The sequence below is a fragment of the Chrysemys picta genome, chromosome 3, assembly GCF_011386835.1.
Source record: "Chrysemys picta bellii isolate R12L10 chromosome 3, ASM1138683v2, whole genome shotgun sequence".
NCBI classification, from domain to species: Eukaryota; Metazoa; Chordata; order Testudines; family Emydidae; genus Chrysemys; species Chrysemys picta.
In genome coordinates, this window is record NC_088793.1 from 10,718,177 (window position 1) to 10,744,585 (window position 26,409).

General features: G+C 51.0%; 2 protein-coding genes across 2 annotated transcripts in view; one reads left to right on the forward strand and one right to left on the reverse strand.

The window, feature by feature from the left end:
* Nucleotides 1-212: 212 nt before the first annotated feature.
* C3H8orf74 (chromosome 3 C8orf74 homolog) overlaps nt 213-26,409 on the forward strand; it is a 29,705-nt gene continuing 3,508 nt past the window's right edge. Inside the window, exons 1-4 of the mRNA XM_065587288.1 lie at nt 213-260; nt 1,431-1,623; nt 1,901-1,989; nt 20,053-20,481. Coding sequence (XP_065443360.1) covers nt 213-260; nt 1,431-1,623; nt 1,901-1,989; nt 20,053-20,481 — 759 coding nt within the window. The remainder of the gene's footprint in view (nt 261-1,430; nt 1,624-1,900; nt 1,990-20,052; nt 20,482-26,409) is intronic.
* LOC135982143 (uncharacterized) lies at nt 13,312-15,306 on the reverse strand. The gene is made up of 2 exons (XM_065587466.1): nt 14,527-15,306; nt 13,312-13,930 (listed from the first exon to the last, which is right to left on the reverse strand). The coding sequence occupies exons 1-2, from the start codon at nt 15,062-15,064 to the stop codon at nt 13,428-13,430; spliced, it is 1,041 nt and encodes a 346-aa protein (XP_065443538.1). The 5' UTR covers nt 15,065-15,306; the 3' UTR covers nt 13,312-13,427.

The following is a 26,409-nucleotide window of genomic DNA, read 5'->3' on the forward strand; positions in this document are numbered from 1 at the left end:
ATCTATTAGACTGTGTAATGGGGCGGGGGTAGCCGCTCCATTGGTTGGGACATTTAACAGCAAACTTGACCCAACTCTAGGGAATCTGCTGTAGGGGAGAGTCCTGCCCGGGCTTGGATTGGCTCCTGGAACATTACCACCCAATGGAACTTTGCCGCCTTTGTGATTGTATAAGACAAGCCGCGCCCCCTTAGTAACGGGTTCTGATAAGGATGGCGGCCTTATCAGCAGAGGGGGTAAGGAGAGTCTGTCAGCTTCAGGTAAGGATAGCCGCCATTCATTCAGGTGTGTCAAAGCAGCCCGGAAATACTGAGAGGTCAGAGCCATTAGGTCAAATCCTACTTTAGGCAATACTGGTGGAAATTCCAAAGAACCTCATTGACACTAGTGGGAGCTACTCCAGATTTACCTCTCTGAGCTCAGAAGCTGGGTCTTTAACGCCACAGCACAGCCGGGGCTTGGCGGAGTTAGCTCTGAACCTCAGCACGGCACCCAGCAGGTGTCTCGGTGATGCTGACAGTCCTTTTCCTCCGCTTCTTTCTGGCCCCCAGACCTGCTCTCTTTCTCTTCTTTTCACCTTCAGATCAGATGAGGGTTTATACCCCCTCCCACTGCAATATTGAGTGAGGGGAACAAAGGTTAGACCCCGGAACGCCACACCGTTACAAGGCCCACACCTCCTTCTAAGCATCTGGGAATTAGAAGTGTTGCTGAAATGCCCTATATCAGCACTGGGAAGTTTATGGCTGGCCATTGTACACCTGGCCTCAAACCAAAGGGCAGTTTATGGCAGGTAGAGCAGAGACGACAGAAGAGGAAGTACGCGGATCCTGCCCTTCGCTCCCACTGGGCACTCAGCACAAAGACACTGGACTGCAGCCTGTTGCTGGATGGCTGCAGTGATGAGGCAAATCTCTCCTGCTGCAGGACCAACCCTATAAGGGTCAGGAAGGAACTTTGCCGCTTCCATGATTGCACCTTTAGACATATTCCTGAGCAAGGAGTGGGGTGGAAGCTGCACCAACCCAGGAATCGCCTTGAGGCACAATTCCCTCCCCACGCCAGGGAGAAAGTACCTCACAGTGACTTGAAAGAGTGCTTGTACCAGGCCGGCTACTCCGACCTACTACGGGGGGATGCGGGTTGGAGCCAAGGCTCTACCCAATTTCCCACCCAGCCACACCTATCCACAGAGCAGAGGCTGTGAGCTGCACCAGTCCGCGACCTGAAACCCAGCTAGGCCAAGCAAGGGTCGGAGGGGACATGGGGGTGGGTGGCTGTGACTCCCCCACTTGGTCCAGTAAAGCCCCCAGTCACTTTCTGAGAGCTGCTTGCTCCCCTCTGATGTGGGATATCAGACATGAGAGACCAAGCAAGTGCCTGCATCCCCCGCCACTCCCATGCCACTTGCGTTTATGTCTCTGTGCCAGAGGGAAGAAGGGCGCCAGTGCCTGCGAGAGCTCCTGCGATGGGAGGAGTTTGATGACGTGAGGGATCTGAGGCGTAGCATAGAGCTCGACAGTCTTTACAGCAGCATTGTGTTCGCCATGGAGAAAGGGCTGTCCTGGCCTGCAGTCGTGGAAGCGGGAAAGCTTGCAGAAGAGCTGCTGAACGAAACCAAAGGTGCGTCCTAGCGATGGGAACCGCCTCCAGCATCCTGCTTCTCCTGTCTGTCTCTCCCCGGTGTAAATCAGAAGCATGGAAGGCAGTGCTGTTACCCTGGGGTGAAACTGGTGCAAGGAGAATCAAGCCCTAAATGTTTCGGGGGAGGGGGTTAATATTTGGTGGGTCAGTTGTCCCCATGCAGCCCCCTCGTGACGAGACTTGAACACAGGGTTCCAGGAGGGGGTTCCACTGAACTCGCATTTCTTGAGCTTTGCACAGAGATGCTTTTGCATAGAGATGGTTTTGGCAGAGTCTCTCCACGACAAAGTGCACATGATCACTGTGGCGGTGCTGACTTTTGGAGAAAACGAGGCTGTCGTCCAGGTAAATGATAACAAATTAGTCCAACATGTCCCTAAAGATGTTATTTATGAAATGCTGCAAGGTCACCAGGGCATTGCACAACCCAAACAGCATGACCAAATATTCAAAGTGACCACAGCTGGTATGGAACGTGATCTTCCATTCCTCTCCTTCTCAGATCCTCCCCAGGTTATAAGCTCCATGGAGGTCCAAATTTGTGAAGACCTTGACAGAAAGGAGTCTTTTGAGTAGGTCATTAATAAATGCTAAGGGGTACTGGTTCGGATTATAATCTTGTTCAGAGTTTGGTAGTCCACACAAGGCCAGAGGAAGCCTTCTTTCTTTGCCGTGCAGAAGCTCAAGTCCCCGGCTTGAGATGTGGAGGGGTGAATGAACCCTGCAGGTTTTCCTTGAGATACCTACTGGGTGCCTGTAGTTCCGATTCAGAGAGGGAGTAAATCACCCGAAGGGAACCTCTGCCTCCAGCTGGAGGCCAGCATGGCAGTGCCAGGGTGGTAGGGTGTCTGCTTTCTTTTTGTCAAACATGTTGGCAGAGTGATGATATTTAACAGGATTCCCTAGAGCTGTTGGGGGGGAAGCGGGGGTCATGGGGCTTGCCAGGGTCACTTTTGGATCCCCTCTTTGCCGCTCTGAATTCTCTGGATTCAAGTAAGCTGCAAAGGGCTGGTGGTCCCTTGTCAGCTCTTGGGAAACAGGATTGCTGCCTGATTGCCACTGGATGCATGGATCAAGGGCAATGAGCCAGGGGATGACAATGACAACTGATGAATTTGGTGCACAAATTAGTGCAAACTGGAGGATTTCAAAGGGTAGTTACCTCTAAGGGCGCTGTCTTGTGGGTGACCAGTTCTGGCAGAAGGAGTGACCCATCCATGGACTCTGCTAACTCAGGAGGGTCCTTGCACTGGGTGGGGATCTTGTGTGCTACTGCTTGGCTGAACTCCAGATCCATGAAGTTGCCTGAGGCACCCAAGTCCACCAGCGATTCTAGGTTGGCATCAGGCGTCACAGGGTGCCGGAGAGGGAGTTGGAGATGTGTTGGATGCTGATTGGCCATCACCAGGGTACTGGCAGACAAGTGTTGGTGTGGACCGTTGGGGAGAGGAGACCAGCAGGACTGGGGCTTGACATTTCCTGATGAGGGCACAGATCGGATCTTGGCATGGAAACTCAGTGCAAAGTCTCCTGGTTCCCCACAATATAGACACAGGCCTGATGCCTGGTGTCAATATTTCTCTATGTGGGGGAGGCAGGGCCAAACCTGATCAACTTGCATGGGTTTGGGCGATGGAGAAGGGACTGATATGGAGGGGGGCCAGACCGGCAGGAGCCAGAAGGCCCATCTTTTTTCTTGGCAGCGTTCAGTCAGGCTATTGTCAATCTTGATGTTTAGCTCAGCGAAGATATCCAGGCCAGACGGGGATTCCACCCAGGCCCGTTCATCTTTAAGATCATTGTTCAGGCGGAGCCAGAAATGATAACACTGGGCAGCCTCGTTCCACTCAGTGTCTGCTACCGAGCGTTGGAACGCCGCTGCATATTTAGCAGCTGGCCGGCCTCCCTGCCGCAAGGCCTGAAGTACGGCTTTGGCTGGACGCTTGCAACTCCGGTCTTCACTTCCACAGCTCAAACAAAGTCCTCAAATTGTCCCCGAAGCCGGCTTGATTTTCCCAGGAGTGGAAACACCTCCGTCAGGGCCACCCCCATAAGCAGGCTGATAATCAGTACTGCTTTGGCTTGGTCAGTGGGGCATGCCTGCGGGCGGAGCAGAAAGAGGAGCCGACCCTGATTTAGGAACCGCCAACATCTGTTGCAATCACTATTGAACTTGTCAGGCACAGGGAGCAGGGGTCCGCACTTGCAGGGTGGCACCCTGAGCCTGCAAGGTCTGTAGGGGTCCCACTCGCTCCATCAGAGAGCTACTGGCCTTTGTGTTAGCTCTAGTTCCCTTATTATTTGTGTTTTCTTTTGGGGCTGCTCACACTGTCAGAGACCAGGATGTGGGCAGTCGCGCCAAGTGGTTGGAGCAGGAATTGGTAGCCAGGAATAGGAACCGAGGGTCAAGCCAGGATCAAAGGCCAGATGCCAGAGCCAAGGGGGAGAGCTGAAGCCAGGAATGGGAGCTGAAGGTCAGTCAGGTTATCTGGAGCAAGGTAGGAGCAGGGCTGGGCCCAAGGCAGGTGCTATCACAGCCATGGGCGAATGCTTTGAGCAGCCTCCGAACTGCTGCTGCTGGGCTTAAGAGCTGCTCTGCTGACTCCTCCCACCAGTCAGGCAGTGTGGCCAAGGCTGGAACGAGGCCAGGAACAAGCAGACGCAGGGCCTACTGCAGCCGTGGGCGAATGCTTTGTGCAGCCAGTGCCCTGCTGATCTAAAGAGCAGGTCTACTGAGCCCCCTCAGCCAATCGGGGGTTTGGCCAATCAAGCAGCTCAGGTGGGGCCCAGCTGAACTCATTAGGCTGCCTCTGATTAACAAGCGAGCTGCGGGTCCTTACTCCCGCCACACAGGCGCAAACCACGCGTGTAAATATCGCCTGACTATTTTTCTTCCCACACAAGCGTCTAGATTTGGCACTGGCCCCCTCTGGTGGCCTTTGGCAAATCACCTAACTTCCCTGTCTCCGAGTCCCCCTCTGGAAAACGGGGATATTGACCGAATAAGAGGAGTGAAGATTAATCAGATAATGGTTCCATTCGGTCCCATCATTTACACGGGTGTAACCCCACTGGGGTCCCCTCCGGGATCACCAGCATTGCACTGGTGTAACTGAGGGGAGAATTTACCCCAGTGCCAGGTTAGGGCCTGATGCATCATCCACCAAAGACAATGAGTCTTTACAACGGGCCTCAGCTTGGACCTCTAGAACCTGATCCTATAAGGCACCCTGAACCGCCATTGACGTCAGTGAGCTCCAAGGGCATTCAGCTCTTCGCAGGATCAAGCCCCGTTGTCACCTGTCAATCCCGTCCATTGCTTGCCTTGCTTTTAACATGCAAATGCATGTGTTTCAGGCATAGCTTTCAGCTGAACTACTTTGCCCTGGAAGGTGCACGGTGCCTCTTGCTACATGCACTATTTTGGTGACCTTAACATCATCCTCCGCAGGTTTGTGTCTTTTTTTTTTTTGCCCCCACTTTGCTGCCAAGAAACAAATTAGAGCTAATACTGTCCTTGTTTGCTTATGAGATAATACATTCAGTTCACACCATTTAGGCGTGTCGTTGTGTTTATTTAGCACAAGATTTAAGCAGAGATGGACTCGGGCCAAAAAGTTTGGATCCGGATCTCATTTGAACTTTCTCAAATCCTTTCTTTATATCTGGGGTTTCAGGATTGAATTCCACCCCCTTTAGTTCTAGGGCTTGTCCTACACTCGTCCACGCAAAGGATGAGTGATCTCCCCCCCTACACACACACTTCTCACTCTAGAGGCTGTACAGGGCCAGATTCTCCTCACACGACTGATTTTATACCAGTCTTAGTCTCCTGACTTCAGCCGAGTTGCTTCTGATTCACATCAGCATACGTGAGAGGGGGAATCAGATCTAGAATAAGTTGAGAGGTGCAGGTGTCAGATCCCTTCCTCCTTCATGCCCCTTTGATGAAGAGCAGCAGATGAAGGAAGGAACGGCTGGTAACAGGGGCACCAGAAGGGGAGACAGGGGGCTATGCCCCCCCCCACTTTTTACCAGCTGTAAACGAGTGACGGGGGGAGGGGGCGGAGAGGAGTGAGTGGGGGGCGGGATCTTGGGGGGGGGGGAGGCGGCACCGGGACAGGCCCTTGGGGGAAGGGGCGGCGCAGAGGCGGGGCCTTGACTGGAAGTGCAACACAGGGGTTGGGCCACAGTTCAGGCATCAATGCCCCCCACACACACACTTTTAGGGAGCTTCCAGTGCTCCTGGGCGGTAAAGCCACAGTGACATAGTTAGACAGGCCGTCATTACGCAACAGTCAGACAAAGGGACAGTTTTCCTACCTTCCATTCTGGGAAGCACAGGGGTAAGGGTCTGGGGAGGGGGCATCTAACCATCCTGGTGCACCTGGGTGTTTCACCTCACATCCCAGTCAGTTATAGTCCCTCTCTTCTCCGTGCAAGGTGATCAGAGCCACCCACGTGCCTTGGGATGAAAGAGAGAACAGAGCTCCCTTGGGGATGCCTGGATAGGATACAAACCTACCAGTTACAAAGCGTGGCCCTTGCGTTCCCTGCTTCACAACGCTGGGCATTAGAATGTTTACGCTTTTAATGCACTCACTAAATAACTGCCCGTTTGTATGACTGACCGTAAAGCCGATGCCTCTGGGTGTATGGCATTTAGGGCCTACGTGGTGCTGAGTACCACCTCCAAGGAGCTGAGCAGCCTTCTCCGCCAATGAGCAAATGGGAGCTGAGGGTGCGCTGCACGTCCCTCTATCTGGCCTGTGACGGGTGAGTCGGTGAGGATGGGGACCATCAGAGATTGCTAGCTGTTTACTTATGAGCTAATCACGCTGGTGCACATAGTTTGAGGTGGGTCGTGTTTGCGTAATGCTGGTTTTGAAGGCCTCACTGTTGTCATAGTAGCCAACTTGTTTGCACTACATGTTTATTCTGCACATTCGCTCCTGGCTTGAAGAAAGTTCTGCAGGCCACTCGGGTTTGGGCTTTGGGGGTAGCCCAGTGTGAATGACAGCCTAGCAAAACCATGTCACATAGAAAGTGAAATTCACCTCGTGCCAGGGACCAGTTCCAGGCCTATGCACTCCTTGCAACTCACATATGCCGAGAGCTTAAGTGGGACTTAAGAACTGCATAGGCCAGTTCTGATTCCTCTGTGTATGGGTGAATTTTATTATTTGTATTACTGTAGCACCTACGAGTCCCCATTACGGACCAGGACCCCATTGTGCTAGGGGCTGTACAAAGACGGTCCCTGCCTCAAGGAGTTTCCAGTCTGAGTAATTCACTCAGAATTGGCTGCCTTTCAATGGTGTCCTAGTTATTGCCACACAACACCCGCGATCGTAATATCGATTCTCAATCGAGCCTTATGAGGCAGATTCTATTTGGGACATCCACGGCTTCTTAGCAATTAGATTAAGTTTAATTAAAACATCACAAACAAATTAAATTTTCCTTTGCAGGGTGGGGAAGAGCCATGGGGCATTATAATAAAGTAGCAACCCATTCTCAGTTTTCCCTGCCAATTCACAGGGGAAGGAACTGTGCTGCGTAGTTTATAATCAGCCCTGCTGAATAATGGATAGGGAGCTAATGATAGATTGAAATCTTGCGAAAGAGCCAGTGTGCACCAGGAGTTAATCTCCAGAACTAAATCTTTGTGGAAAAAACAAACAAAAACTCATTTCAGGATGAGGAGCCCAAACTTTGACACTGATGGAAAATGCTGCTTTTATAAACTAAGACTGCGGTAGAAATATTGTTAAGACCATTTCCATCAGTATGTTAGCTGAGAAAGCTTAACTATGTTATTTGTTATTTAGACAGTGGCAATATTGTGCTCTGTGCGTTACAGACAGCAAGAAGATTCCGCACTGCCTTGCTCCTTTGTGAGGTCACCAATGCCTGTGCAACATGGGTGTAAAATGCTGGTGCGAGTGGAGAATTCTGATATGGGAGCGTTGCCTCGTTTGCACAGGTGTAAACGACTGCTCAAGGTGCAAGGCAGTGGAGAAGCAGGCCCAAGGTCCTCTGCCCTGATCTAAATAGCCGGCTTGCAGGCCAAGGATGGTGCATGGAAAAGCAAAGTGTCCCAGCAGTGACGTTTCACGTCTGTTTGGTTAGTTGCGTATGTTTTGTTCCTGTTTTCATTTGTCTTTTTAACTCTTCTTTCAAGGGGGATTCAGGATTATGGGCTACCTGGAAGAAGGGTTGGGGGGATTTGAAGGTGGAGGTGTGGGGGATGAAGGAGAAAGTAGGGGTATGGTGAACAGGATCAGAGGCAGAGGGGGTCTCTTGGACTCGGGCATGCAGATGGGAGTGGGAGAAGGGTTGGTTCCTCATGCAGCCTTAGGCAGAGTGGAGTGGTTAAAGGGTAGTGAAAAGAGACAAGAGCAGAGAGGTAGGGAGGTGTTATGTTGTGCATGGCCATAAGGCAAGGACTAGGGACCCACTCCAAAGCCCACAAAAGTCAATGGGAGTCTTTCCTTCACGGGACTTTGGACCATGCCTTTGGAGTGGAAGGTTGGGGAGGTAACAGAGAGATCTGAAGAGGGAGGGGATGTGCTTGGCAAGGGGCAAGACTGTGGGAACAGCATACAAGATGGATTGGGGGAATCCCCCGAAAAGGATGTTGATACATTTGAGAGGGTTCAGAGAAGAGCCACAAAAATGATTAAAGGATTAGCAAACTGCCGTATAGTGATAGGTTCAAAGAAGTCAATCTATTTAGTGTAACAAAGAGAAGCCAAAGGGTTGGCTTGATTACCGTCAATCAGTACATAGCTGGGGAACAAATATTTGATAATATGTTCTTCGGTCTAGCTGAGAAAGGTATAACACAATCCAATGTTTGGAAGCCGGAGCTAGACAAATTCAGACGGGAAATAAGGCGTCCATTCTTAACAGTCAGAGTAATTAACCATTGGAACAACTTACCAAAGGTGGTGGTGGTGGATTCTCCATCCCTGGCCATTTTTAAATCAAGATCGGATGTTTTTTTAACTACCGGTATATACTTTGGGAATCACTCTGGTGCAGTTCTCTGGCCTGTGTTAGACAGGAGGTCAGATTGGATGATCACAATGGTCCCTTTCTGGCCTGGGAATTGATGAATCTTTGAAAAGGGGAGAGCTGGGGTGGCGAGAGAGGAGGCAGTCTTGGTAGCTAGGTGAAAGGGAATGTCTGCTGCCTTCTTTTGCAATCCCAGCCAAATCCCCATCAACCTCTGAAATGAAAAATGCAAAGGCTTATTTGTTTTCCTTTATATACAAAGATTAGGGCTGTGCACACAAAGCCCGGGAGAGAAGGTTTGCAGGAGAGGGAAGGGCAGAGACACCATCCTACACCAGGACACAGTCTGCAAAGCAAGGCTAGGCTTCCTCAGGGCAGCATCCTGGCCACCTGGCACCTTGTAAGTGTCACTTTGCTGCCACTTCACAGTGACCATCTCTCCCCTACACCCCCCTGCCCCAGTATGTGCCTGAACCAGAGCCCACTGAAGTCAGTGGAAAGAGCTCAGAACTTCTAAGGATCCTCCACCCTTCCCAGTTTCTCATGTGGCTGCAGCTCGCTCCCCTGCAGCTCTCCAGGAGAGCCCAACACTTCCTGTAGCTCTCCACTCACCCTGCAGCTCCCGTTCTGCCCCCTGGCCCTCTGTGCATTGCATGGCTCCCTCTCTCCTTCAGATCACACCTCCTCCACAGGCAGTGGTTGCTCCCTGTACAAGGATGTATTGCTCCAGGTGGATATGGCTAGAACTAGGGCCCAGACGCACAAGGGGACTTCGGCATTGCAGCACTGACCACCATGGCACCTTGCTAATCACAGGAACAACAGTGCAATCCACAAAGCCTGAGTTAAGCACCTAGGCTCCCGGTATAATGAATGGCCAGAGAGAGGTGCCTTAGAATGCAATCCACAAAAGGTCCACCTCTGTCAAGGTGGCTAGACAGAGAGTCACCTTGTTAGCCAATGGGAGATGCCAACAACAGAGGTGTACACATAGCTACTCCCCTCTCACCGAGATAGGTGCCTAAGTCCCGGCTGCAGGGAAGTGCCTATCTCTGTTTGCAATCCATGAACCTTTCTAGTAGTTATAGTCTCTTAGCTGTACCTGGATGGAGTGACTCACACTCCCTCTCTAAACTCCCTGACAAAACTCCCTTGTTTTCTAGCTCAGGGTATGTCTACACTACGAAATTAGTTCGAATTTATAGAAGCCGGTTTTATTGAAATCGGTTGTATACAGCCGATTGTGTGTGTCCACACATAAAATGCTCTAGGTGCTCTAGTCGGCGGACCGCGTCCACAGTACAAGGCTAGCGTCGACTTCCGGAGCATTGCACTATGGGTAGCTATCCCACAGCTATCCCACAGTTCCCGCAGTCTCCGCCGCCCCTTGGAATTCTGGGTTGAGATCCCAATGCCCGGATGATGCAAAACAGTGTCGTGGGCGGTTCTGGGTACATGTCGTCAGGCCCCTCCCTCCCCCGTCACAGCAACGGCAGACAATAGATTCGCGCCTTTTTACCTGGGTTACCTGGGTTACCTGTGCAGACAACATGGAGCCTGCTCAGCTCAGCTGAGCTCACCGTCACCATATGTCCTCTGGGTGCCGGCAGACGTGGGACTGCATTGCTACACAGCAGCAGCTGCTAACTGCCTTTTGGCGGTAGACGGTGCAGTAGACTGGTAGCCTTCATCGGCGATCTGGGTGCTGGCAGCCATGGGGCTTGCCTTTTGGCAGAAGATGGTGTATTACGACTGTTAGCCATCCTATTACAAGTCGGGTCATCGCACATTAGCAGAGTCTTCCCCGAGCACCCGATCGTGCAATAGGCCTGAAGACCATCGTCATACACTAACTGCCAAGCGCCCAGTATTTGCTGCCAAGCACCCAGAAAGATGCCGAGGGCTATCAGTCACGCTGCACCGTCGTCTTAAGATGTAAAAAATAGATTTGCTCTGTATTCATTTGCTTCCCCCTCCCTCCATCAAATCAACGGCCTGCTAAACCCAGGGTTTTCAGTTTAATCTTTGGGGGGACCATTCTGTGTGACAGTTGTTTGTGTCTCTCCCTGATGCACAGCCACCGTTCTTGATTTTAATTCCCTGTGCCTGTACGCCATGTCGTCACTCAGCCCGCCCTCCCTCCTTCCCCTAGTCCGTCAGATACTACGTTTGCGCCACAGCTCAGAGAGCCGAGAAGCGGTTCGCGCCTTTTCTTTGAATTCTGGGTTGAGATCCCAATGCCCGGATGATGCAAAACAGTGTCGCGGGCGGTTCTGGGTACATGTCGTCAGGCCCCTCCCCCCTCGTCACAGCAACAGCAGACAATAGATTCGCGCCTTTTTACCTGGGTTACCTGTGCAGACAACATACCACAGCAAGCATGGAGCCCGCTCAGCTCAGCTGAGCTCACCGTCACCATATGTCCTCTGGGTGCCGGCAGACGTGGGACTGCATTGCTACACAGCAGCAGCTGCTAACTGCCTTTTGGCGGTAGATGGTGTAGCATGAGTGATAGCCGTGGGGCTGGAAGCTGTAGGGCTGCATTGCACCAGCCCCTTGCCAGGCGATGGTATATTATGACTGGTACCCATCGTCGTCGTACTGGAGTGGCTGTCAATCATGGCCACCTGGGCAGACATGCTACTGTTTCGATGATGATGGCTACCAGTCGTAATATACTATTTTCTGCCAATTGCCCAGTATTGTCTGCTAAGCACCCAGAAGAGGCCGAGGGCGATGCTGGGTGCTGGCGGACATGGGGCTGGCAGACGTGGGGCTGCATTGCTACACAGCAACAGCCCCTTGCCTTTTGGTAGAAGATGGTATATTACGATTGGTAACCGTCATCATCGTACTGGAGAGGCTATCACTCATGCTGCACCGTCGGCTGCCAGCTTAAGATGTAAAAAATAGATTTGTTCTGTATTCATTTGCTTCTCCTTCCTCCGTGAAATCAATGGCCTGCTAAGCCCAGGGTTTCCAGTTTAATCTTTGGGGGGACCATTCTGTGTGACAGTTGTTTGTGTTTCTCCCTGATGCACAGCCACCTATCTTGATTTTAATTCCCTGTTCCTGTACCTGTACGCCATGTCGTCACTCGGCCCTCCCTCCCTCCCGCCCTCCCTCCTTCTCCTGGTCCATCAGATACTACTTTCGCGCCTTTTTTCTGACCAGGCGCCATAGCTAGCACTGGGATCATGGAGCCCGCTCAGATCACCGCGGCAATTATGAGCACTATGAACACCACGCGCATTGTCCTGGAGTATATGCAGAGCCAGGACATGCCAAGGCGAAACCCGGACCAGCCGAGGAGGCGATTGCAGCGCGGCGACGAGAGTGATGAGGAAATTGACATGGACATAGACCTCTCACAAGGCACAGGCCCCAGCAATGTGGAAATCATGGTGTCACTGGGGCAGGTTCATGCCGTGGAACGCCGATTCTGGGCCCGGGAAACAAGCACAGACTGGTGGGACCGCATCGTGCTGCAGGTACGGGACGATTCCCAGTGGCTGCGAAACTTTCGCATGCGTAAGGGCATTTTCATGGAACTTTGTGACTTGCTTTCCCCTGCCCTGAAACGCCAGGATACCAAGATGAGAGCAGCCCTCACAGTTGAGAAGCGAGTGGCGATAGCCCTGTGGAAGCTTGCAACGCCAGACAGCTACCGGTCAGTCGGGAATCAATTTGGAGTGGGCAAATCTACGGTGGGGGCTGCTGTGATCCAATTTGCCAGGGCAATGAAAGACCTGGTGATAGCAAGGGTAGTGACTCTGGGCAACGTGCAGTCAATAGTGGATGGTTTTGCTGAAATGGGATTCCCAAACTGTGGCGGGGCCATAGACGGAACCCATATCCCTATCTTGTCACCGGAGCACCAAGCCACCGACTACGTAAACCGCAAGGGGTACTTTTCAATGATGCTGCAAGCCCTGGTGGATCACAAGGGACGTTTCACCAACATCAACGTGGGATGGCCGGGAAAGGTACATGATGCTCGCGTCTTCAGGCACTCTGCTCTGTTTCGAAAGCTGGAGGAAGGGTCTTTCTTCCCGGACCAGAAAGTGACCATTGGGGATGTTGAAATGCCTATCGTGATCCTTGGGGACCCAGCCTACCCCTTAATGCCATGGCTCATGAAGCCGTACACAGGCAGCCTGGACAGGAGTCAGGACCTGTTCAACTACAGGCTGAGCAAGTGCCGAATGGTGGTGGAATGTGCATTTGGACGTTTAAAAGCACGCTGGCGCAGCTTACTGACTCGCTCAGACCTCAGCGAAAAGAATATCCCCATTGTTATTGCTGCTTGCTGTGCGCTCCACAATATCTGTGAGAGTAAGGGGGAGACCTTTATGGCGGGGTGGGAGGTTGAGGCAACTCGCCTGGCCGCTGATTACGCGCAGCCAGACACCAGGGCGGTTAGAGGAGCACAGCAGGGCGCGGTGCGCATCAGAGAAGCTTTGAAAACGAGTTTTGTGACTGGCCAGGCTACTGTGTGAAACTTCTGTTTGTTTCTCCTTGATGAACCCTCCAACCCCCCTCCCGACCCAGTTCACTCTACTTCCCTGTAAACCAACCACCCCACCCCACCCCACCCTCCCCTCCCCAATTCGAGCACCGCTTGCAGAGGCAATAAAGTCATTGTTTTTTCACATTCATGCATTCTTTATTAGTTCCTCACAGAAGTAGGGGGATAATTGCCAAGGTAGCCTGGGATGGGTGGGGGAGGAGGGATGGAAAAGGACACACTGCATTTTAAAACTTTAACTCTTATTGAAGGCCAGCCTTCTGATGCTTGGGCGATCATCTGGGGTGGAGTGACTGGGTGGACGGAGGCCCCCCCACCGTGTTCTTGGGCGTCTGGGTGAGGAGGCTATGGAACTTGGGGAGGAGGGCTGTTGGTTACACAGGGGCTGTAGCGGCAGTTTCTGCTCCTGCTGCCTTTCCTGCAACTCAACCATACGCTCGAGCATATCAGTTTGATGCTCCAGCAGACGGAGCATTGCCTCTTGCCGTCTGTCTGCAAGCTGACGCCACCTATCGTCTTCAGCGCGCCACTTGCTCTGTTCATCCCGCGATTCAGCCCGCCACCTCTCCTCTCGTTCATATTGGGCTTTTTTCATCTCCGACATTGACTGCCTCCACGCATTCTGCTGTGCTCTATCAGCGTGGGAGGACATCTGCAGCTCCGTGAACATATCGTCCCTCGTCCTACGTTTTCTCTTTCTAATGTTCACGAGCCTCTGCGAAGGAGAAACATTTGCAGCTGGTGGAGGAGAAGGGAGAGGTGGTTAAAAAAGACACATTTTGGAGAACAATGGGTACACTCTTTCATTACAAGGTCGCATATTTCGGCTTGCAGGCAGCCATGGTAGGCCACAGTGTTTTGGCTTTTTTAACCTTCTTAACATGCGGGAAAGGTTGCAAACAGCAGCGCATTTCCCATATCAAGGATGAATTGGGTTGTCCATTTAAAATGGGGTTTCAATGTAAAAGGAGGGGCTGCGGTTTCCCGGTTAACATGCGGCACAAACACAAGTAAACCACGCCCCCCCACACACACACACGATTCTCTGGGATGATCACTTCACCCCTCCCCCCACCGCGTGGTTAACAGCGGGGAACATTTCTGTTCAGAAGAGCAGGAACGGGCACCTCTGAATGTCCCCTTAATAAAATCACCCCATTTCAACCAGGAGAGCTTTCTGGAGATGTCCCTGGAGGATTTCCGCTCCATCCCCATACACGTTAACAGACTTTTGCAGTAGATGTACTGGCCGCGATTGCCAGGGCAAATTAATCATTAAACACGCTTGCTTTTTTTTTTGTAATGTTTACAAATATTTACAAAGTTATACTCACCAGAGGTCTCCTGTGTGCCCTGAGGGTCTTGGGTGAGTTCGGGGGTTACTGGTTCCAGGTCCAGGGTCACAAACATATCCTGGCTGTTGGGGAAACCAGTTTCTCCGCTTCCTTGCTGCTGTGAGCTACCTACAGTACCTCCATCCTCATCTTCCTCATTCCCCGAACCGTCTTCCCTGTGTGTTTCTCCAGTGAGAGAGTCATAGCACACGGTTGGGGTAGTGGTGGCTGCACCCCCTAGGATCGCATGCAGCTCCGCGTAGTAGCGGCAAGTTTGCGGCTCTGCCCCGGACCTTCCGTTTGCTTCTCTGGCTTTGTGGTAAGCTTGCCGTAGCTCCTTAATTTTCACGCGGCACTGCTGTGTGTCCCTGTTATGGCCTCGGTCCTTCATGGCCTTGGAGATCTTTTCTAATACTTTTCCATTTCTTTTACTGCTACGGAGTTCAGCTATCACTGCTTCATCTCCCCATATGGCGAGCAGATCTCGTACCTCCCGTTCGGTCCATGCTGGAGCTCTTTTGCGATCCTGGGACTCCATCACGGTTACCTGTGCTGATGAGCTCTGCGTGGTCACCTGTGCTCTCCACGCTGGGCAAACAGGAAATGAAATTCAAACATTCGCGGGTCTTTTCCTGTCTACCTGGTCAGTGCATCTGAGTTGAGAGTGCTGTCCAGAGCGGTCACAATGAAGCACTGTGGGATAGCTCCCGGAGGCCAATAACGTCAAATTCCGTCCACACTACCCCAATTCCGACCCGCAAAGGCCGGTTTTATCGCTAATCCCCTCGTCGCTAAACCCACAGCCCTAACATACAGCCGAATTTGGCTCCTCATAGACAGACATGCTGTGCTCCATCCCCTATGCCCGTAGGGAGCTGCCACCCTTGCATATCCCAGCTGGAATGGCCCAGATCCTCTATGGCGAGGTGCTGATACTCCACAACTTGCTGGTATCCCCAGATCCTGAGCAGTCCAAGTGAGAGAACTTTAGTAGTGGCAGGACCGTGCGGGCAGATATGGGGGGAGGGATGATTGGGAGGGTCAATGCTGACTCCAGTTCTCTTTCCAGTCCAGCTCTCCTTTTCCGGTAGCATCTTGGTGCTATTAATCACTGGCCCCAAATATAGACTTCCCTTCAGTAAAACTTTGGCCTCTCCACTCCTGCTGTTTTCCTGAAGGTCTTGATCCAGAAACGATGTGATCAGAGTCTATTCTCAGTTACACCAGTGTAACTCCAGAGTAACTCCACTAGCTACTCCGGATTTACAGTGGTGTAACTGAGCCCCCTATGGGCTTGGGGTTGTGAAATAACCCTGAAACCACTGTTTAACTGAAGCTGGTGGACCTAATTTGGAACTCATTCATATCACAGGCCTGATTTACATGTTATTTCAGCGTCAGGGATACAGAGATTGTAAGCTCTCTGGGGCAGGAATTATCTCTTTGTTCTATGTTTGTACAGCCCCTTGCGCAGTGGGGTTCTGGCCTATGACTGTGGTCCTAGACTCTGCTGCAATACAAATAATAATAATTATCATAATAATGGTCACTCTGAGAGGAAGGATCATCTTGTGGTGAAAACGCTGGCCAGGGGCTTCAAAGATCTGGGTTCAATTTCCTGGCCCTGTCACAGGCTCCGTGTGTGATGCACAACGCTCCAACAGACCCTGATTCTCATTTAGACTGGGAGCACTTAACACAGGGGCGGGCAAACATTTTGGCCTGAGGGCTGTCTCGGGTTTCAGAAATTGTATGGAGGGCTGGTTAGGGGAGGGAGTCGTGGCCCATCCCCCACCCCCTATCTGCCCCCCCCCCAGGACTCCCATCCAACCCCCCCATTCCCTGATTGCCCCCCCAGGACCCCTGCCCCCCCCGCTCCCTGTCCCCTGACCACCCCTGAAACCCCTGCCCCTGACTGCCCCCTGCCGCCCCATCCAACCCCTCCTCTCATTCCTCACTGCCCCCCCATGCCCCATCCAACCTCCCCTTCCTCCTGTCCCCTGACCGCCCCCCAAACCTCCACCCTGACTGCCCCCCACTGCCCCATCTAACCCCTCCTCTCATTTCTGACCCCATTCAACCCCCCTGTTCCCCGACCCCTATCCACACCCCCACCCTTGACCACTTTCCCGAACTCCCCTGCCCTCTATCCAACCCCCCATCCCCGCTCCCTGCCCCCCTTACAGCGCTGCCTGGAGCACTGGTGGCTGGCCTTCACCACCGCGCAGCACAGAGCACTGGGTCAGGCCGGGCTCTGCAGCTGCGCTGCCCCAGGAGCTCGCACCCCGCTGCCCAGAGCATTGCGCCGGCGGCGCGATGAGCTGAGGCTGTGGGGGAGGGGGAACAGCAGGGGAGGGGCCGGGGGCTAGCCTCCCAGGCCAGGAGCTCAGGGGCCGGCCAGGAGGGTCCCACGGGCCAGATGTGGCCCACGGGCCGTAGTTTGCCCACCTCTGACTTAACACCACTTTGGTAGCGTAAAGTGGTTTTTAAGTCACGTTACCAGCTGCCTGCCAGAACTGGGTAAAGGGGTCTTAGTGCAAATGAGAACGAGGCTCTCTGTGCCTGCGTAACATGGGAATAATAACAATGCTTCCTTTCTCTCACCTGTCGCCTGTCTTGTCTATTGAAATTCTGAGTGCTTCCTGGCACTGATTCGGGATCTGCCTACAAGCAGGACAGTGACACGACTACGACGCAGCGATGCCATAGTCGCTGTGGTAAACCCACCTCCACTAGGGGCAGTAGGTAGGTCAATGGAAGGATTCTATTCTGGGCTTAGGTTGGTTTGTCTACCCTGCTTTTATGTCAGCATAATTTATGTCGCTCAGGGGAGTGAATAAATCACCCCTCTGTGACGTAAGTTACACCAACATAAGCGCCGGTGTGAACAGTGCTGTGTCGGCGGGAGAGCGTCTCCGGCCGCATAGCTATTGCTGCTCGCAGGGGCTGTAGTCGTGAAGCCAATGGGACAACTCCCTGCCGTCGGCTTAGAGCGGCTACGTTAGAGAGCTTATAACGGCACAGTGGGTGCTGCTGTAAACTCGCTTGTGTAGCCGTAGCCTCAGGGATGTGATTTTTTACCCCCCTTGAGCGACATAGCTCGGTCAAGCTACGTTTTAGGTGTAGCCCAGGTCTCAGCGTGCATGCAGTGTCCAATGTTACCACTGGACTCTCTACTTGCTACTGTAATATTAATACACATTTTGCCCACTCCCTGCTTGCTATGGAGTGAAATCTATGAAAAGGGCTTCTGAATTTGATGTGTTCTTCATTATTTGGCTTCTCCCTTGACGTATATAAACACTATAACAAATGATCTAGGTCTATACACTCCCGTTAGGGCCATTTTATCAAGAGGGCCAATTTTGCACATGGCCCCATTCGTGGGCGCAAAACCTGCATTAGCATGAGGCATCTGGGCAGTCAAAGCCCTTACTGGTATCATCACCACTGCAGTTCAAACCTTTGTGAAGGAATAACACGCAGTCACTCCTCATTCTAAGTGCTGGGACAATGGTGTATTTGATCTCCCTATCAGCCAGTTCAGCATAGACTCACGTCAGTTTCCTGAAGCATTTGGCTACAGTCTTGCCACCCATTGCCTGAGTCAGCTGGCGAGGCTGGGAATCTCATGAGCCAGATCTCTTCACCCCAATGACTTTACTTCCCAGGGCTCCACCTACTTTTACTCCAGATGGTGTCATTCATAGATTCATAGATTCATAGATTCTAGGACTGGAAGGGACCTCGAGAGGTCATCGAGTCCAGTCCCCTGCCCGCATGGCAGGACCAAATACTGTCTAGACCATCCCTGATAGACATTTAGCTAACCTACTCTTAAATATCTCCAGAGATGGAGATTCCACAACCTCCCTAGGCAATTCACTCTCAGACTTGTCATTGTTGACTTTGAGGAAGTGTAATCCACACACCTCCTGGGTGCGGTGCTCTGTCCCATCTAGTGGCGCTGAGACCACTTAAAGAGAGCTAACAGGCAGCTGGCTTTTAGCTCATGCGGTAGAGGCTCATGCCATAAGCACCGACTTCCCCGCTTTCTCCTGGGTGCTCACCCCCTCCCTCTGCCCCCGGCCCCGCCCCCCACTCCACCCCTTTCATGCCACCCCACTCCTGCCCCAGCCCTATTCCAACCCCTTCCCAAAGTCCCCGCCCTGGCCCCGCCTCTTCCCCACCTCCTCCCCTGAGCGCACCACATTTCCGCTGCTCCCCCTCCCTCCCAGCACGCTGCCAAACACCTATGGAAAACTGGGCACTTGTCAACCCTAAAGGGCACCCGGATACAGAAGCCAAAAACCGGACTGTCTGGATAGAATCTGGATGGGTGGCAACCCTACCGCTTGCAGGAAAGCAAGTAGACCCTCTGGCCCAGTCCTACTCCCCAAAAAAGGGAGTTTTGCCTTTGATTTTGGTGTGAGCAGGCTCAGGTTCTAAATGGTCTAAGAGGAACTAAAAAGTCTTCAAAGAGATTGTCACTTCCAAAGCATTGTGACAAGTAAACACAGAAATAGATCCCTCCAGAAAAGTCTGAAGTCATCTGATATAATGATAGCAGTCTGGCATGAACATTAGGCCTATACAGTTAGGCCACTGATGTGCAGAGACCACTGTGTACGATGCTGACCAATATTGTCTCATAATTTCCTTTTTCTCCCTCCTGGCTCTCTATTTCCAGCTGTTCTCTCTTGTCTTATACTTTGATTGTAAACTCTCTAGGGCAGGGATTGTCTTTTTGTTCTGCATTTGTACAGCGCCTGGCACAATAGAGCCCTGGTCCCTGGCTGGGCTCCTAGGCGCTGTGGTAACACATATAATAAATAACAACAGCAGCACTCAATGTGACCTCAAAGGCAATTCAACAAGAGGTGTGAGTGTGCACTGCAGAATCAGTAGGTGCAGAACCAGCCCTTGATCTGTTACAACTCTACCCTGATATAACGCGACCCGATATCCACGAATTCGGATCTAACGCGGTAAAGCAGTGCTCCGGGGGGGGCGGGGCTGCACACTCCGGGGGATCAAAGCAACTTTCACCTATAATGCAATAAGATTTTTTGGCTCCCGAGGACAGCGTTACATCGAGGTAGAGGTGTATATGTGTCTGTCACAAAAATTCCCCTTCCCTCATGTAGCTGATTCAAGGGCATAGCAACACCATCACAGTGTAAAATACTGGAGTGGGGTTATCCCAATAGGATCATTGTCTGCCAAAAACATTTGTCAAACCGTTTCATTTGTTGTAAGCTTCCGGGCTGAGTTGCAGCCCTTCTTGTATAACTCAGCATCATCCTTCAACCCGAGCTGTTGTGTCCTGTAAAATGCAGCCCCATGGGTCTAACAACAGCCCTGAAGAAACAGCGGCTTCCCATCTTTCCCCCGTGACAAGGTCAGTGTGGGATAATATCAATTTATTTCCCCCCGAACCAAATATTGGTTGGCGCCAATCACCTCATCCTTTAAACAGCAAAATGCCATTCTGATTGCTACCAGAACCTTGTAGGGGTTATTTAGGAAACATTTTCTTTTCGTTTCTTTCCAGGTTTACCCGTTTCTCAGGCCATCCGTGTCCTAAAGGATAAACTCGTGGCGTGTGAACCAAAGCTGAATCCATTCAAACCGTGTGTCTTGGGTGAATACTTCTATCACACGCTCATCAGGCACTACCAGCTCTACCAGTTTGTGCTGTGTCGGGAGAGAGACGTCGAACAGACGTCTGCCCACCTACAAATCTGTGTGCCACCACAGCCTCTGCCGCTGATGGCAGGTATCGATGCAGAAGTCTGGCACTATCAGCAGCAGCTGGCTGCCCTCTCAGCCGCTGAGGTCCAAAAACGTACCAACATGCTGCTCCTCCGAGAGACGCTCCACCTGGAGAGGGAGCATATGTTGCAAAGAGCCTATGATGATCTGAAATCGCGAGCAGAGATCCTAGACAGACAGGTAACACTGTAGTAGCTGTAGAGAAACGGGCACTTCATACTGAAAGGGATGCAGTGTGCTCCACAGGCGAGGATACAAGTCAGGAGACCTGGATTCAGCTTCTGGGTCTGGCACTGATTCACTTTGTGACCTTGGGCATGTCACTTCACCTTCTGTGGCCTCAATTGTCACCAGCCCCTGGGACAATGTTCCCCAGAGATATGCCTGGGGTGGCCAGGAATCCGTGGCACATGCATGGAGGTTCTTCCTATTTATGATGATCCTTAGGTATTTTGACATGATTTGGGAAGTTTTATTCTAGCATTTTGCAAGTGACAGAGATGGGCACAAACCAACACCCCATCTCCAAACTCTCCTGAGCCTGGGGGTTTCACAATCCAGACTTCTAATTTGGGGGAGTTCGGATTTGGCAGGTGGATTCAATGGATCCGTTATAAAGGATGCTTAGTGGAAGGCATCCAGATGCCACACTGACGGGCAACCTTATAAAACCCTGCATAGATGTTACCCCCTTCATGCTTCATTGCACGATGCCCCTTGGCAGTCTCTCCTCGTGTTCCTGTAAACTTCTTTCTGTTCCTATCACAAGCATGTTACTGGATCTTAACAAAGAATAGTAACCGTTCCCCCTGGCCTGGAGGTGAGGTAAGAGCTGGAATCCCAAAGGGTTACAGAGCGAATGGTTTGGGACTATGGCATGTAGCGTATTCCTGTTGGGCCTTGATACACCTACTCTCTGCCCACATTGCATGCCTTTTCCCTGCTACCTGACGCGTAGCAGGAGCTGTTGGGATTGAGCAAGAGTTGAGTAATGCAGTATGGGAAGTGGAGTTACCTCTGCTCCTCTGGGTAGTTGACTCCTGCACAAGAGGTGCTGGGCATGTGACTTGCTCCTGCAAAGTAACCCTGCCTATCCCAGTACAAGGTCAGTTTTCACCTAGGGTATGTTTAAACTGCAATGCAAGCCCAGGGTTAGTGGGACTTGAGTCAGTGGACCATGGGTTAGCGAAATCAGGGCTTGAGTGTCTCCACTGATTGTCAACTCTAGGTTAAGAATTTTCTAACTCACACTTGAACCCAGGACTCTGATGTCCACACTGCAGCATGCAGCCCTGAGTCAAACCACCCGTATCCCAGACTCCCTAGCATCCTCCCAAAACATAGCCACTCTAGCTCTTTGACCGTAGTACAATGTAGGAAAAGTTAGCAGTCCACCCTGCACGTTACAGGAAGTTTGAACAGCCCACCAACACATCCTGCCAAGCAGGCATTTTGGTCTGTGTGCTCCCATCAACCAGACCCGGCAACGTGAAGAAGTCATCTCGCTTGCACTTTCATTCCTGGTTCAGGAAACAGGCAGGGCTTCCATGAGATGCTGGTGGGCATTTTGGCAGAGTTTTCACAGATTGATATTTTCTTTTTAACTCTTACCATTGGGGCACACCATGCTGTTGATTCAGAGATTTTCTTGATTATGCTAATCCTTTCCATTCTCTTAGACTCCCTTTCCATTGTATGAAGTAATGGGATAGGAATCCTCAGAGGTATATGTACACTATATGGTTCCCCATTGTCTCTTAAGGTTATTAGCACTGGACCTCCTCTCAAAAGTCCAAATATCACCAAATATTAAAACCCTGTCCTCAAGCTTGTGCAGCCAGCCCGAGCCTTTCCTCTTGTCATAAGGCCCTGTCCAGAACTGTGACCATCAGTTCAACACAGAAACGCTTCCTCTTGGAACGGTCCATGAAGGTACATTGCCCCAGGCTTTTGCTGCAGTGAGGGCGAGCTGTGGAGATACAACAGCCTGTAGAGGTCGAGGGGCCTAGAATAGGACAAGGCATAGCAGGTTATGGTCTCAAATAGCTCAACGCAGGAGCACAGAAAAAATCCTTGGGGAATTTCAAGGGCATAAAATGTTACTTTTCCAAACTGAACTTCAATATATTGTGAGAGAGATGCTGCCGACCACAGAAGCACCCTGGACGCAGCCAGGTTAATCACAGTGAAGAAGTGCAGAGACAATAGTGAATTAAAAAATATAATCTGTTGGTTTTTAAAAAAAAAAAAATCAGAACAATTTGGGTTTTGGGAGGTGCCATCAGAAGCTATGCTGCTATGCCTTCCACATTTTGGAGGCCATAACAGTTCTCGTGGTGCCCGATTGACAAAGGGAGATGTTATTCCAAGTTGCGGTGGGAAACCAGCAGCGTATGCAACTAAAGTATTCAAATCTGTAGTGACTGACCAGCACATCTGTGAGTGGAGTGGGCTGGTAAGCTACTGAGGTGGCCTTGGATAATACACCCTTGCCTGAAATTGACTACCTATCCGGAGTTCCTGCTATAGGAAAAGTTTGCTGCTTTCAGCACCGCTGATTGGGTCAGAATTCATGGGGGGAATCAACAGGACGTTGTGTTAGCTTCCATATGGCTTAGCCTGTTATGACTACATGGAAACACACAGAGCTCCACAGTCCCCACCCTCCCTTCCCTGGCACACATCTGGACAAAATTTCACACCCCAGACATATTTGGAACAAATGATTTTGTCACCTATGAACTACTTTTAACTGAAATCAACTGGACTTGTAAATGAGATCCATTTTCACCCACAGTTCACTGTTTCCAGGCAGTTCGTTACACCGTTGAGTGGTTACAGAGGAGTGTACTTACAGGCATGGAAACATACGGTTATTATTTTTAAGAAACAGGAATGCCCGAGCAATCATCCGGAGCTTTCATACTCCTGGTAGGGTCCCGCTTGGCAAGCAGATCTGAGGCGAGGCTCCTGACTAACTGCGGTCCAAACGTCACAAGACCCCAATGATGGATCAGGTGCCTATAGAGGACCTTTTACTCATCTGTGGCTGTGAAGGCAGATGAGGGCTGCGGCAGAAGGGAGGACCCTGGTGAGCTTGAATCTCCTTGCCGCTGGGTCAGGGTTTTCTTCCTGTCAAGTCTCGTATGGTCACCACCTGCGCACCAGTTTCCCCACATTAAAAGATGGACGAGTGGCAGTAAAGACAGGAGCAGTGATCTCTGGGAGTCTTTAGTCACAAATCTGCACGCCGCCGGCAGCTGTGTGACAGTCATCTTGTGCTTGGGTGAGACAGAAGTGCAGGCCTTTTTAGGATCCCCTCTGCTCACCCCAAATGGGGAGGGGGCTAGAAAAGGTGCCCCAGACACAGGCCGTCTCACACTCTTCCGACTGGATGGACGTATCCAGTGGGATCACTCAACTCCACAGCCGAAACAAGAGATCTAAGACAATGAATTTCACCACCTGGAATGGCCGCACCTTATGGACTCTTAGCACAGTGAATGCCCAGAAAGAAGAACTGCCATAATTGCGAGAGAACTGGCAAGACTCAACGCTGACATTGCAGCCCTTAGTGAGACCCGCCAAGCCAATGAGGGCCAATTAAAAGAGGATGGAGGTGGCTACACCTTCTTTTGGAAAGGAAAGCCACCTGAAGAGAAACGCATTCATGGGATTGGCTTTGCCATCAAAAATAAGATCGCCAGTCTGCTTTTGGAGCTTCCCGTGGGGATCCACAGGCGTCTCATGACTCTTCGGCTCAAGCTCAGCGACAACCAATATGCCACGATCATCAGTGCACACGCTCCAACACGCGATGATGAAGAAGACAATAAGGAGCAGTTTTATAGCACTCTTGATGCATTCTCACAGCCACACCTAAGCCAGAACAAACTCATTCTCCTGGGAGATTTTAATGCCAGAGTCAGACAGGACTTCCAACTCTGGAGAGGCACAATGGGCAAAGAAGGGGTGGGAAATGTAAACCCCAATGGTATTCTCCTCCTCAGAAAATGCGTGGAGCATGACCTGCTCATCACAAATACCCTCTTCAGGCAGAGTAACAAATTTAAGACCACCTAGAAACATCCTCAGTCCAAACACTGGCACCTCCTTGACTATGTTATAATCAGAGCCCGAGATTATGCTAATGTCCATATAACGTGAGCCATGAGAGGTACAGATCACTGCTGGACAGACCAACGATTAGTAAGAGCAATCATGTATCTGCAGCTCGCTCCACCACACGGCAAACACCCAAAGACTAAGTGAAAGTGGTACAATGTCAAAGCACTTCAAGACCAAGCCAGCTGTGAGATGTTCCAGCAACATCTGTCTGAGAAACTCTCTAACCTGCCTGACAATATCATTGACATTCAAGAGCACTGGGATCAACTTAAAAATACCATTCACAATGCATGTGCTGAAATTATAGGTTCTTTCACTCAAGACATGGGGGGCTGCATCTACGTTGCAAAGCAAAAGAGCTTGAACCCTGGATCCTGGCTTGACTCAGGCTTGGAACCCTCAACCCTCACAGGGTCCTGGGTCCAAACCGGAGTCTGAGAGATGCGTGTGTAGATAGAAGGGGGATTGGGCTCAAGTCTGGGTCTGAACCTGGGCTTACACCGCTGTGTAGACATATCCCTAGCCAATGACAAAGAAAAAAGTTAGGAAGGGTGTTCCTTGTCTAAGAGCCCAATCCAACTCCCAGTGAAGTCTGCAGACTCTCCTTGACTTAGTGAACCTGAGCTTCTCCTCCCTTTTCCTTGGTGGAAACTTTAAGAGGGTTACTGAAAACTGAAGCAGGGCAGAGTATGGGGTTGCAAAGAGAACACCAGCGTCCTGGGGTAAGCAGAAGTGCAGGACCAGTCACAGAACACATGTGATTCCAATACAGCTGGTTGAAAAATGGCGAGCGTTTTCTGTAGGACATTTTTTTTTCAGTGACAAACTGAAGCCAAAAAGGGAAACATTTTTAGTTTTTGAAAAACATTTATTGGCTAAAAATTTTTTACCAAAAACTGAAAATTCTTGCTGAACATGTTTTAGGTTTTGATTTCTGGCTTTCACTGAAACACAGGACATTTCGACCAAAATTAAACATTTCATTAAAAGCAAAACACCATTTTTCACTGCAAAGTTTTTTGACCAGCTATAGTGCTCATTATCACTGCCTCGGGAAAGCTTTATTCATTAATTCTTATTAATTATTATTGTGACACATCTAGGAGCCCCACTGTTCTAGCACTGTGCAAACACGGTCCCTGCCCCAAAGAGCTAACAATGGGAATAAATCCAAGGGGCCCCTTCACATCACGCCCAGTCCCCCAATGACCTTTTGAAAATATACGTGTAATCTCCCCCCATCTTCTTTCCAACCTTCTCTCCTCCGCTCCGGAGCCAAAGTTCACCACCAAACTACCATTCCAGTTCACCTTCTGCACACGTTCACGTTGATCCCCCTCTGATACTTGGATTTTGAGCACCCTCACTTTCATACACTCGTAGCTATATTGGAGCTTGGGAGTTCCTCAACCCGGGTTGCTACTTCATTGTGTCCAGAAAAGAAGCATAGGAGGCTCCCACTCTGGAGTGATAGAAGACCTGCTGAACCAACTAGTGCCTTCAGTTACCCCTTATGCCATTCCACTAGAGTTAATGGGCATCTACCCTGGGAAACTGCGAAATGGACCCAGGGCAGAATTTGGCTGGTGATCCATAACCAAGTCTCGTTTCAGTTGTAGGTGAGCATTTTTCACCCTGGCACAAAGCACGCTTTGGGATGATTCTCATGAAATGCTCATCATTCGCTCAGCTCAGAGCAACTAAAGGCATATTTTTAAACAGCGGCGCTAAGGAGTGTGTACTCTGCCCTCCTGTTCCTTTCAGGTTTATACCATCACTGCAGTGTCGCATAATGCTGTACAAAACCTCACACCAAAAAAGAACTCGATAAATTCATGGAGTACAGGTCCATCAATGGCTATTAGCCAGAATGGGCAGGAATGGTGTCCCTAGCCTCTGTTTGCCAGAAGCTGGGAATGGGTGACAGGGGATGGATCACTTGATGATTACCTGTTCCGTTCATTCCTTCTGGGGCACCTG

Coding starts and splice junctions, on each gene's coding strand:
- LOC135982143 (XM_065587466.1), bottom strand. CDS start 15,064: ATGGAGTCCCAGGATCGCAAAAGAGCTCCAGCATGGACCGAACGGGAG. Junction 13,931..14,526: donor GGGCACACAGGAGACCTCTG/GTGAGTATAACT, acceptor CTCCTCCACCAG/CTGCAAATGTTTCTCCTTCG.